This window comes from Equus przewalskii, chromosome 17 (assembly GCF_037783145.1).
Source record: "Equus przewalskii isolate Varuska chromosome 17, EquPr2, whole genome shotgun sequence".
Lineage (NCBI taxonomy): Eukaryota > Metazoa > Chordata > Mammalia > Perissodactyla > Equidae > Equus > Equus przewalskii.
Window position 1 is genome coordinate 51281554 of NC_091847.1, and position 13272 is coordinate 51294825.

The following is a 13272-nucleotide window of genomic DNA, read 5'->3' on the forward strand; positions in this document are numbered from 1 at the left end:
CTTTTAGGATTTGCTTCCATAATGAAATCATAAATTTTAACTCTGAATAATTTTTGAGAGGTTCATTTTAGCTAAGCCTCTCGACTGTATACTGTAATGTACCTTTCTGCAAAACAAGGCACTGTAACTGCACATGGCTTCTTTACAAGGAGTGTAAAAACCGATGACAAGCTTTTACACTAATTGTTTATGAATCTAGGACTTGGAAGGCAGTTACTAGATAATCCAAAAATCTGTTTTTTTCTTGCTTTCATGATATTTTGTTGTTCACTTTAATTTCAGTGCCCCAAAATTGGATTTATGTAAAGAGCAATTAAAACTACATAGCGAATTCCTCTGCAATTGGCTTTTACATGCTGAAATGATACAAATACCAAAAACAAACAAGTCTGCGTCTAAAACTCACAAAGAAATGTAATAATACCTAACTTAGGAATGTAAATATTGAGGTTCTAAATACGGGTCACTTGTGACTTTGCCTTATTGATAAAATTTTAAAAAAACAATATTTATGTTACTATAAACAAAATTTGAGCAACTCTCCTATCGATGCTTATAGTGGTTTTAAGATTTTAACCCAAACATACTCCCTCCAAATTGACAATCTTCAAAGTACTAAATCAAAACCGCAAAGTTTATTATAACCCACAAATTGGGGCTTTACTGATCAGATATTTTTAATTATGCATTTCTTCTTTAGAAAGCTCAAGGGACCACATGCGCTGTACTTTCCTAATGAGTGTAGGATTCCTTACAACTCCCAGGGGAATAGCCCTGCTTAGAGAAAAGGCAATTGTCTTGGTTGAGTAGGAATTAATGTCGAAGGTATGGAAAAGGAAGTTGACTTGATTCTGTTTTCACTAGCCTGTCACAGATGCTAAATTCAAGTTTCATCTGAGGCACCAAAATAGAATAGATCCGATTCCAAGAGAGGTGCCAAGATGCAGACTTTCAATCAAAATACCAAAGACCAGTTTCATGAGTCTAAAACTCCTCACCCAAAGGAGGAAACACAAGTGTCTAAGAAGTGGGAACCAAGGTAAGATTTAGTGAGGAGCACTTTCTTGGGGAGAGCTGCACTGTGATTCTCCCTACCAAGGGCAGGGAGGGAGGGCTTCAATGCGCCACTCAGCCAACAGTCATCCATAGATGGGGCGCAGGGAATTGATGTCCAACTCCAGCCCTGGAATCTAAAGAACAGGTGAGAGGAACTGGAGAGCTCTGGCAGTGAGGAGAAGTGGTGTTGTTAGGATTGTTCTGCACTCTCAGTTTGTTGGAGCAAAGTAGGCTCAAGTGTTCCTATGGACCGGATGCGGGACACACAGGAGAGAACCATCTTTCAGTCCCTTTAAGTCTTGCTCAAGAAGACAGCTGGGGTGTGGGTGGAGGATAAACTGGGACTCCTAACAGAAGGAGGCAGTTTGGAGGGGCCCCACGAAAGCCAGGGCTGAATGGGGAGCAGGTAACCAAAAGAGTGGCACCTGCCCATGTTGAAGGGCTGGCAGGGAGGCTGCCCAAGAACACAGGAAAGAGCTGTCTCGACACCTTCGCCAGGCCTGGAAAGTGTGACACCATCTTACAACTGTCCCAGCCAAGTAATAACTTTCCTGCCCTCATTTTCTTTCCTCCTTTCTCACCTCCTCTGATCCTGGAAGGGTAAAACCCAGCAGGTATTAAGTAGGGGCAGAGATGAGCAAGGAAAAGAAAAGCTGACTGCATCCTCTTTCCTAAAGACTGGAGACCTGCCTGTGACCAGCTCTAGGTGGGGGAGGAGGAGAGAACACTTATCTTTGAATAAAGATTGAAGTACTTAGTAATATATTGGTTTGGACACTCTAATAGAAAGATGCTAGTGCTTTCTATTGCCTATAAGTGACCCCAAAAAAGCCATATCCAGTGGCAGGGGTAGAGTTACCCCCACTGAGCAAGTTTAAAGAGACAGGGAGAGAAAATATTAAAATTGCTTTTATAACTTTACCCTGGAAGTATGCTTCCTCAATGAATTGGTCCTATCACAGCAGGAGTAGTAGATGTGTTTCTATAACCCATCTTTCATGAGGTACCTAAAACATGGTGAATCAGAATCTCCCCACACACGGATAGGAGTGCATGCCCAGTCTATGGTGGAATTCCCAGAGATGGGAAAAGAGCAGGGCCCTCTCCTACGTCTATCACCGCGCTGTTGATCTGCATATTGCAATAACTACCCAGCTCTCATATGAAGAATGACAGAGCTAGCCATAGAGTGAATGGAGAAAAGATTGTGAGAACAAGTCTAAAATAGCCCCTGGAAAGCTTTCATATTTCTCAGGCAGGCAGACTCATCCCTTGTATCCCACACAGTCGGAACTTGCCATTTACAGATGCTGATGCCCTTCAGTATAAAGTGATCTCAATTGACTGTCACCGGATCCCTGTGAAATGCAGAGGGCAGATACTATTTATCTGCCTCATACAGAGAATAGTAATAACAACAATAACAAGAGTTACGGAGCACACACTATGTGCCTGGCACTTAGGCTGAATGTCCTACAAGTATCGTATTCATATATAATGCCATGAATTTCTCCACTTTACAGATGATGAAACAGGGTCTTAGGCTAAGTAATTCATTTAAAGTCAAACAATAGAAGATGCAGCTGCAATGTGAACTCAGTTGTCTGTCTCCAAATTCCTAACTTCCAGGCTCTGCCCAGATGAACAAAGTAGAATTCAGACATTAAGTAACTCACTCAGGGTTCTACAATTAGTAATAATTGACATAGACTGGGTCTTGTAACTTCTTGTCCTCATCTCATTAGAGATCTTTAGTGGAAATCTTAAACTCTGTCACAGAGTGAGAATTCACTAAACTATAGGAAGAAGATTAAGTAGAAATATTTTTGCCAAGGAAAAAAATAGGCCTCCAAAGATAGTTTACTATAGTTAGTAACACTGTATTAAATATTCGAAAGTTACTAAGAGAGTAGATCTTAAAAGTTCTTATCACAAGAAAAAGAATTTTGTAACTGTATGGTGATGAGTGTTAACTAGACTCATTGTGGTGATCATTTTGCAACAGTATATACAAATATTGTATGTTGTACATCTGAAACCAACATAATGTTATATATCAATTATATCTCAGTAAGAAAAAGACTTTAATTATATCCATACATTAGAATATTTTGTAGCTAGTAAGAATTTTTAATGAGGATTTAAAAAAACATGCAAAGCATTTTTCCATTGCAAGTAGAAAAAGTAGCTCACAAAATGTTGATGTTTTCAAGTCTGTATGCATATAAGTATCCATATACATGTATATACAATTGAATGTAAGTAGCTAGTTATATGCATGTGCTTATGGGGGTATGTGTGATTGCATCTTTTTATTTATTTATTTATTTATTTTGTGAGGAAGATTGGCCCTGAGCTAACATCTGTTGCCAATCTTCCTCTTTTTGCTTGAGGAAGATTGTCGCTGAGCTAATATCTGTTCCAATCTTCCTCCATTTTATGTGGGATGCCACCACAGCATGGCTTGACAAGCGCTGCTAGGTCCACACCCAGGATCCAAACCTGTAAACCCTGGGCCACCAAAGCGGAGCACACGAACTTAAACACTATGCCACTGAGCTGGCCCCCTTGAGTGTATCTTTTTAAAATAGAAAAGTTCAGAATGAAATGCACTAAAGTATTAGCAATGTTATTGCTAGGTGGTGGAATTATGGTAATTTAAATTTTTTTCCTATACTTATATTTCCCCCAAAAGATCAGCACATGTTCTTTTTGTTCCCTATCAAACAGATTTATTTATTTTTATTCTTTACTTTTTGAGAATTATGTAAATTTTGACAGAGATATAATTTGCAGACCACAAAATTCACTCGTTGTAAATATACCATTAGATGATTGTTATTCAATTTACAGAGTTGTGCTTCCATTATTACAATCCAATTTTAGAACATTTCCATCACTTGAAAAAGATTCCTTGAGCCCATTTCTAGTTGCTGTCCATTCCCACTCCCCAGATGTAGGCAATCCCTAATCTTTCTGTCTCTATAGATTTGCCTTTCCTGGACATTCATATAAAGGAAATCACCCAATATGTGGTCTTTTTTGGTCTGGCTTGATTTATGTTCTTTCAAAGAAAGAAAAAGAATAACTATTCATGGTTCTTTGCCTTTCCCATCAAAACCAAACAAAATCCCTATTTTCTTCCTCTTCATAATAAAATTCCTCTCTTCTTCCTCTCCATAACAGGATAACCATCAACAGCTCCCCCTTTGCTTCTGTAGTTCTTGACCAACAACCGAATCCCTTTCAGACCACAGGAATAATTTGTAGAGTAGAAAGTTATTCCTGACATTTCAAGGATCTCTTCTATCCTTCCTCCTCACAAGTTTCCCTATTTTTACATAAAAAAAAACAAATTTACAACTGTTTTGTTCTTATCATTCGGGCTGCCATTTTTGACAAGCATTCTCCTCTCCTTTTATTGACAACCAGTGACACCATCTCTGAGGTGCAAGAGCTTTGGAATCAGATAAACCTGAAGCCAGTTCAGGGCCCCGGCCCCCCTCCAGTAGCTGTGCTCTCCTGAGCAAGGTGTCCACCCCTCCCGAGGCCCAGTGTCCTAGTGAGGATCTGGAGTTACTGGAACCTACCTTCAGGGTTGGATGAGGAATTGTGTGTGCTCTGGGTAAGCTAATGATTGTTGGCGTTCCTTCGAAAGGACCTTCTTTAAAAAAATTTTCAACTTCTATTTAGAGGAAAAGCAGAGCTCCCACATAGCAAAACAAAAGCCTTGCAGTCCGTTAGACAGACAGTCCTTCAAATGCACGTTAGACTCCTTGGGGTCTCACTCGCACCCCAAGCAGCTCATTCGTGTCTTCCTTCCAACCCAATCCACACTCTCCCTGAACGTACTGATAAACGTAATTTTCTCTGTTTCATTACAGCTTCAAAGATATTTGTCCCTCCTTGTGGAGCAGTGCCCTGGACATGTGTCTTTCCGGCTCTGCTTCACAGAATGTTCTGAAGAGTAAATGAGATAACACATGTAGAGAACTCTGCACAACGTCTGACACTCAGGGGATGTTGAATAAATGGTGACTATTAATAGTATCACAGCCAAAAACTATGGCAACTCTGAGCCTCTGTGTAATGATAAGTCACGTGCAGTCCTTTTTTCTTCTAACTCCTTACTTGTAAGCATTCTCTGCGTAAAGGCATTTCGAGAAAGCATTTGGTGACCCTGAAACATTCTCAAGAGCTCTCTGATGCCTTTATAAATAAATCTTTTTTTCTTTTTCTTCTCCCCAAAGCCCACCAGTACATAGTTGTGTATTCTAATTGTGAGTGCCTCTGGTTGTGCTATGTGGGACGCTGCCTCAGCATGGCCTGATGAGCGGTGCCACATCTGCAGTCAGGACCGAACTGGTGAAACCCCGGGCTGCCCAAGTGGAGTGAGCGAACTTAACCAGTCAGCCACCGGGCGGGCCCAATAAATAAATCTTAATAAATATAGGAAATTCATTTCGCCCTCATACCTCTACCATAAAAAAATAACAAGGTAAACACCTTTGGTAATCTTTGTACAGTGTAACATTTTAAGTGTTATTTACCTGAAACATGACAGGAATTAACAGGATGGAGGTCAACTGGGGGACAAGCACTGAGTAGGGAGGTGTTGCCGAGGGAACAAGGGAACGGTGGCAGGTCTGAAACCAGATCCTGGCATTCGAGCAGAGGGGACGAGGCAAGTTCTTTGGAGGACTTTTATTAGGATAAAAGCATGCCAGAGTGCACCTGCTGTTTCATTCTCTCCAGTCTCCTTGAACCTCCTCTGAGCAGGGGAGTGAGGGGAGGGCAGGAGAGAAAAAAAGCAAAGTAAGGAAAGCAATGCTGTGTTTCTTTCCCTATTGTCTACCCCTAAATGCACACCATAAATATCAAAACAGTGCTTGGTAGTAGTCCAAAAGATTTAACTTGTCCTCAAATTCCTAAACAACCATCAGAGCATAATTTGATTTTCGGCAGTGTAACTGAACAACTTCTGGACTTAACATTTATCGTGAACACTTACAAGGGACAGGCCATAGTGACAACCCATTCAACACTCCAGCCGTGGAGAAAGTGGTGTGTGGGATCAACCAACCAAGTTAACCCAAGAGTCTTGGGATCTTGCCCAGCACTCCCCAAACCTTAGTTCTGTTTGTGGCCTCACTGCTTCCCCTTCTTAATTGTGTTTCTTTTCATCATGCAAATAATGGAAGCCCAAGCAGGTCCAAGGTTCAAGGCCAGAGACTTCAGTTTGTCATTCCCTCAGTTACCTCTGGTCACCATTCTGGCCCACTGGCCTCCCCTCCCTGCCTTCAACCATGCCTGCACTACCTCTCCATTCCATCCCAGCCCTTCTCACCCTCCAGGAGAACTGTCCCCTGGATTCCACACCGAAAGACCACTGTGGGCCTTCCCAGCCCAAGCCATGACAGCCTCCTCTCCATCCCTTCGTAAAGGTAAACAGGAAAGGTGAGTAAGAAACTGCCAGCAAGTTTTGACAGCTGCTGAGGAAGACTAATGGGTTTCTAAGGAAACGGAGAGGCAGCAGCCATTTTAGTGGCATTTGCTGTATGAAAAATATGTAGACACTGACATCCCCCTGCCCCCTACCCGTGCGCCTTCCCTCCCTCGACGCTCCAGAGGCCTCGAGGTGAGGGGTGGGGCCCAGGTCTCTCCGAGCCGCAGCAGCCACCTGTCGCAGGTGGCCGGCCACCTGGGGTCGCCACCTCGCCCCCTCCCCGCAGCGGGCGGGACGCGGGGCTCCCCACCCCCAGGCGCCGCAGTGCGGCGGCGGGCGGGCGGCTCCGGCCCTCCCGGTCCCCGCGTCCCGCCCCTCGGGTCCCCCCCTCGCCGGCCCCCCGCCCGGCAGGCCCGCTGGGAGGGCGGGCCCGTCGCAGGCGCGAGGCGGGCCCGGAGGAGCGGGTCGGGGCGGCCGGCGAGGCGGAGGCAGAGGCAGCGGCAGCGCGAGCGCGGGAGGTCGCCGCCGCCGGGGACACCGCGCGCCGCTGCCCAACATGGTCGCTGCGCACGCTGCCCATTCTTCCTCGTCGGCCGAGTGGATCGCCTGCCTGGATAAAAGGTAGCTCGGAAGGGCCCCCCGCCGGCCGGGCGCTGCGGCGCTGCCCCTGCCCCTGCCCCGAGACCGGCGCTGCGGGAGGACGGTCCCCGAGCGGGCGGGGGGCTGAGGGTCCTGGGCCGGGCTGCAGGGGGACACAGACCCCAGCCTCTCCCGGGGCGCCACCCGCACGAGATTTTTACACGTCGTGGAGAGATGCCGCGCAGTGGTGGTGGTGGGGTTGGGGGGGCACCAGCCTCTGCGATCCCCCGCCCCTCCTTCACATTTCTTGCTCCCCGCCCACCCGCGACTCCGGGCGCCGCTCTTGGGTGGGGGGTTATTTTCTCTTGACATCACGGGACAGAAGAATATATTCATACCTTCTTTCCGCTGTTCAGACCATTAGGGGTAAATGTGATTTAAGTTTTAAGGAAGGGTGGGGGCAAAGGCAGGTGCAGAGTAACATTCCTTTTTTTTTTTTGTTCCTGAAAGCAAAGTGTGAGGGACCCTAGTGGAGCTGTCAAGTGCCTTGCTGAAATTCTCAGCTTCTGCCCCCGCAGTCGCTTGCTCAAGGTCTGTGTTAGAAAGGTCACGCGGGAGACTGCTTTCGTCTTAATACTTGCTTCTCGGAAAAAGACCCTTACTCGAAAAACATTAGAACCGTAAAGCATTGTAACTCCCGAGGACAGCTCTGTATAAAGAGGGTGCTGTGTGTAACAGCGGACTGCAATTGTTTCCAGGCTCTGATAGCATTATTTTCTGTTTGTCCAGATTGTGGGTTTAGCAGCAAATATCACACAGTATATTAGCAATTATAGTTTATTACCTTGATTAAAAGATGATGCATCTGAACTTTTAAGAACTAAGACATTTTGCAGAGTGAACTGCCTGTGAATTTCTGAGTTTGATGCAGTAGGCAGTGATTCATGTCTTGCAGTGATCTGCGTGACATCTCTATTTGCATTTGTGCGAAATGTTTTGCGCTCTGCCATATTGAAATTTTTTACAATTAGCAGATTCATAACCAGATCAAACTTGAAAATCTTAAGTGTGACATATTCTGTATACTTTACTATTGTAGGCCTTTGTTGAAAGAAATTAAGTAGCAATTTGAGAAAAGCTAAATGTGGCTCATTTGAATAACTTAATATATCTGAGAAATAATCTTTACTTTCAGTTACCACGCAGTAGCAAGATTTTTTGGCAGGCAGTGCCCTATTTACGTCTGAAATGATGTGTACTAATATTAGAAGAGTTGCACACGATAAATAGTAAGAGGATTGAAGTGATGGTTAAATCATACAGAATTATGTAAAGGGACTAAGAACATGTTTAAGTGAAGAGCCTGCTAATGTGATAAGTAATCTAAATGTAATAGTTTAGGAAAGATGAATTATAAAAGAAGAGAAAATCAAGCTCTTGTACTTAACCATAAACACTAGTGCTTCCGCGTCAGTGAATTTTTTAGATAATAGATTACATATTTCTATTTGCAGAAATGCATGGTATGCCATTTTTTGTCATTTTTAGTCAGAAAATAGGGCAAAATCATAGAGCAATGCTAACACATGGGGTATGTTTGACTCTGTCTTTTCATAATGTGTATTTGCCCAAATGGTTTTGTTCGGAATGGATTTTCTATTCATAATGGGGAAAAATCTACAAGGGGAAAGGAAACAACCCTCCACAAAAGCTCTGGCATTCAGGGAGTGCGGGAGAGTGGGCAGGTCAATAAGTTAGGGGTTTTAGGCCCAGAGCTATCACCAGCTCTGATCTTAGACATGTCACCTTTATTTCCTCGAGTTTCTGAAAAATGAGGATGGAATTGTCTGTCTTCCCAAGGATTAGTGGACCAAACAAGAAAAACATTGTGAAAGTTCTTTGAAAACTGTGAGGTGCCATGTAAATTTCTTACTTTATGGTGTTGAGAACCTTGCATCTTCTGCTGGTATTCCTTTGAAGAAGAGTTGAGGAGTGGCAGTCTAATTGTAAGCGGGCCTTGGGGTACGTGTTGTGAAGTTGCATTTTTACTTAGATTGTCTGTTAGTTTTTTAGGGGAGGAGGAAGATGAAGGGTGCTGACGGAAGTTGGCTGGGGAAGCCCCCTCAAGTCACTCCTTAGTGGGACACTGCTCTCCATATTTCTGAGAAGGGCAATCTTGACACCCTCTTCCAGGCACTGTGTTGGTCATTGGGGATGCAAGAAAACAAAAGATGAGAGCTGCTTATTGACTTGGGGGTGGGATCGTAGAACTACATAAACAACCACCCACAATGCAACGATAAGTGCTTTAATGGAGATGTAGGAACTGCTGTGGGGATGCAGAGCAGAGAGTCATGCGCTCTGCCAGGGGTGCTTCCCACACGTTCCTGCCTGGGCCTTGAAAGTTGAGGGGGATTGTATCAAGTAGAGAATTTGGGGAGGGCATGCCAGGCAGAGGGAGCAATGTGAACAAAGACACACAGCTGAGGCATAAAAATATGCTAATTTCTTCCCAACCACAAATTTCTCTTATGATCACCTAGAGTATAGGAATGTATGTTCTATTTTTCTAAAACTTGTGATTATGGACATTTTCAAGCATACACACGCAAAAAAGAGGGAATAGTGCACTGAACCCCTGAGTACTATTCAGAAATCTGATGCTGGGACCTTTTCCACAGCTGGGAAATGTAGTTTAGGTATATGCATCATGCAAATGGCAGCTGTTGTGGATAGCTAGAGAAAGAGCAACTGAGGGGTCGGAAATAAAAAGGGGAGTTAAAGTAGAAAGTCTGCGCCAGTAAAGAAATATGTAAACACGCAAAACAAAACAAGTATCATAAAGCCTTAGAAATGTTGTTAGGTCTGCCTAGAAGGTTGTCATAGACAAGCAATGCTGTATAAACTTGTGTGTGGGGAGGGGGTTGAAAAATATGTAGATATGTGGATTAGGTTAAAGAAAGAAAATCCAAAACTTTTTATGTTTCAGGAACCCAAGTTCTTGGGCTATGGTGGGACCAAGGAGATGAGAGTGTATGAATACTAATCTTAAAATCAGAATGACATTGAATATTTGTATGGATGAAAAGACACTGAAAGAAGTGTCAGTGGACATATTGTTAAACTAAAACAAATGTATCACTATCTCCTTGATCTTACAATTTTTTCTGAGCAGAGATGGTAACTAGAAACATATTATGTACATAGTACCCACTATTTGGGATTTGAGATATGTGAAATGTCTTTTTTTTTTTTAATGTGCTGGCCACTGTTTAATTTTAGTGAAAATTTTTTTCCTGTAAGACTTTCAGTTTGCCACCTGTAAATTTAAGAACCATTTATAGGTCGTAATTCTCACGGTTGGTAAGGGAGTATGATGAAGAGACTACACATCTGCGCAAATGTAGAGTGAATCATTGCTGATATTTGTCACTGTGGAGCAGGAGTTGGCAAACTGTGGCCCGTGGGCCAGATCTGGCAGCTGCCTGTGTCTCTCCTGAGCTAAGAATGGTTTTTACATTTCTGAATGGTTGGAAATAAATCAAAAGAAGATTAATATTTCGTGACCCATGAAATTCAAATTTCAATGTCTGTAAGCAAAGCTTTGTTGGACCACAGCCACACGCATTTGGTTACATATTATCTAAGGCTGCTTTCATGCTACAGTGGCAGGGTTGAGTAGCTGCAACAGAGACTGTGTGGCCCACACAGTTTGAAGTATTGACTATGTGGATCTTTTTTTTTTTTTCTGGGGAACATTGGCCCTGAGCTAACATCTGTGCGAGTATTCCTCTACTTTATATGTGGGTTGCCGCCACAGCATAGCTGATGAGTGGTGTAGGTCTGCGCCTGGGATCCGAACCTGTGAACCTGAGCTGCCGAATTGCAGTGCGTGAACTTAACCACTACACCAGCAGGCCGGCCCCACTATGTGGATCTTTGAAGAAAAGTTTGCCATCCCCTATTAGAGATGAAAGAATCCAGCAAAGTCACTGACAGAGAAACCACTGGAGATGACAGAAATTGTCTTCGTCTGGGAAGGAGTTCACGATGTTTGGCTTCTTGTTCTTCAGTTAGTTAGTATAGCTTGGAGGAGGTCCTCAGTTGATTGGCTTCTTTAAGGACCCCTGGTAATCATAGGCCAAAGCAGAGAATGAAGGTAACATGGTTTGGATGTGTAAAAAAGGTTATCATCTTTCAAAACACCTGAAGAATTTTTTAAATTATTGTTTCATTTAAAAAATGCTTCTTACAGTGTCTTTGCATCTGACTTGATTCCCGTTTAATGAGAGTGAAAGAAATCAAGGAATAAATTTGTCAAAAACCAAAATGCTTTGTAGCAGACATGGTGAGAGAGGATGACTCAGATATCAAAGAAGCGTCAGACTCAGTCTCACCCTTGAAGAATACAGAAGATCAAAGAAGCATGCAGAGCAGAAGGCTGTCACTGGAGAAGGCTGGTGTCTACCCAGGCAGGTCCCAAGGGATGGATGACATTACCCAGGGTTTGGGGCTGGTCTTGCAGTCTCGGAATCCTGATTTGTCAGTGCATCAAGAATTAATACATTTTTCAAGCACCAGATACATAGGCACCAAACTCTCAGAGACTGTAAAAACCAGAAAGTTCATAAAGATAGCATCAGAGAAGTGGACACTCACATCTTTTCGCTAATATATTCCTCCTCTAGGCAAGCAGTATGGGAAATGCAGTTGTTATCAGAAGCCCATGCTGAGCATTTGCTATGAGAAGCAAAGCTGCCTTGAGATCAGGGCAGTTACAACTTCTAGCCAGCTCATTCTCCTCCTAGAATGACAGAGCCCGGGCATTGAATTATAATCAGAAGATAGCTCTAGAAACCTTCAGGACAGCTTGGTTGTCACCTCTTCCAGTACATGATCATTACATCCCATAGCACTGTTTGTCCAACGCTGTAACCACACAAGTCAGGCTCCATCACAATTGCCTGTCTACTTCTATTTTTGCATCATTTGATGTCAGCCCCTCTATTTTATTCATCATTTTATCTCCAGCCTCAGTGCAGCACCCCGACTGCAGAAGGTGCTTATGGGATCAGGGTGAGATGGCCAGATGCATCCTCCTCCTCTGGGATGGAGCGGCCTCTGCAGCCTTGCAGGGAGCTGCTTCCACTGGCCCCCGTTTCCTTGGAAAGGGCTTGGATGGGCACTGTCAACATTTGTCTTTGCTGCTCCTTTTGTGTTTCTTTGGCTGATGTGAATGCTTTTTTTAAAAAATGACAGTACCTAGCTCTATTCTAATCTATTATCAAAAAACACGTTTGTTATGGAAAATTTTAAAATATGCAAAAAGAAGAGAGAACAGTATAATAATTCTCTTGCACACCCCCACCCCCAACAATCATCCACTCACAGCCAATCTTGATTTATTTATACCCCTTGTTATATTCATCCCCCACTACATCCAGGATTATTTTGATGCAAGTCCCAGATGTAGAATTATTTCATCTGTAAATATTTCAGTATATGTCTCTAAAAGGTAAGGACCCGGGCCGGCCTGGTGGCACAGTGGTTAAGTTAGCATGTCCTGCTTCAGCAGCCTAGGGTTCGCTGGTTTGGATCCCGGGTGCGGACATAGCACCGCTTGGCAAACCATGCTGTGGCAGGCGTCCCACATATAAAATAGAGGAAGATGGGCATGGATGTTAGCTCAGGGCCAGTCTTCCTCAAAATAAAATTAAAAAAAACAACAACGAAAAAGAAAGGGCTCTTTATAAGGAAAACAGTACCATTCTCACACATTTAAAGTTTTTTTTTCTGTTTCTTTTTTTTTAATTGAGGTAACTGGTTTATAACATTATATAAATTTCATGTGTACATCATCATATTTTGACGTCTGTATAGACTACATTGTGTTCACCACCAACACCTTTAAAAAATTGACATTAGTTTGCTAGTAGAACCAAATGTCCAGTGTTCAGATTTCCCCATTTATCTCACAACTTTTTTTTTTTCAGTTTGTATTAGGATGTAAATTAGTTGTATTTAGTTGATACATCTCTGAGTCTTTTTTAATCTCTGGGTTCTCCCTCTCTCTCTTTTTCTTCCTTGTAGTAAATTTGTTGAAGAAACAGGTGAGGTGTTTTTTAACAGTCTGAATTTTAGTTATACCTCCATGGTGTCTTTTAATATGTCCCTTTGTCCCCTGTATTTCC

The 13272-nt window shown here is 43.2% G+C and overlaps 1 protein-coding gene across 11 annotated transcripts in view; it reads left to right on the plus strand.

Annotated features, from left to right (window-relative positions):
• The first annotated feature begins 6863 nt into the window (after nt 1-6863).
• RAPGEF4 (Rap guanine nucleotide exchange factor 4) overlaps nt 6864-13272 on the plus strand; it is a 296774-nt gene continuing 290365 nt past the window's right edge. For 3 of the 11 annotated variants that reach the window (XM_070580181.1, XM_070580184.1, XM_070580187.1), the window contains exon 1: nt 6932-7123. In XM_070580181.1, coding sequence (XP_070436282.1) covers nt 7059-7123 — 65 coding nt within the window. In that variant the 5' untranslated portion in view covers nt 6932-7058. Of the gene's footprint in view, nt 7124-13272 lie in introns of all 11 variants that reach the window. The other 8 variants (XM_070580178.1, XM_070580179.1, XM_070580180.1 and 5 more) reach the window with 7 other exon arrangements.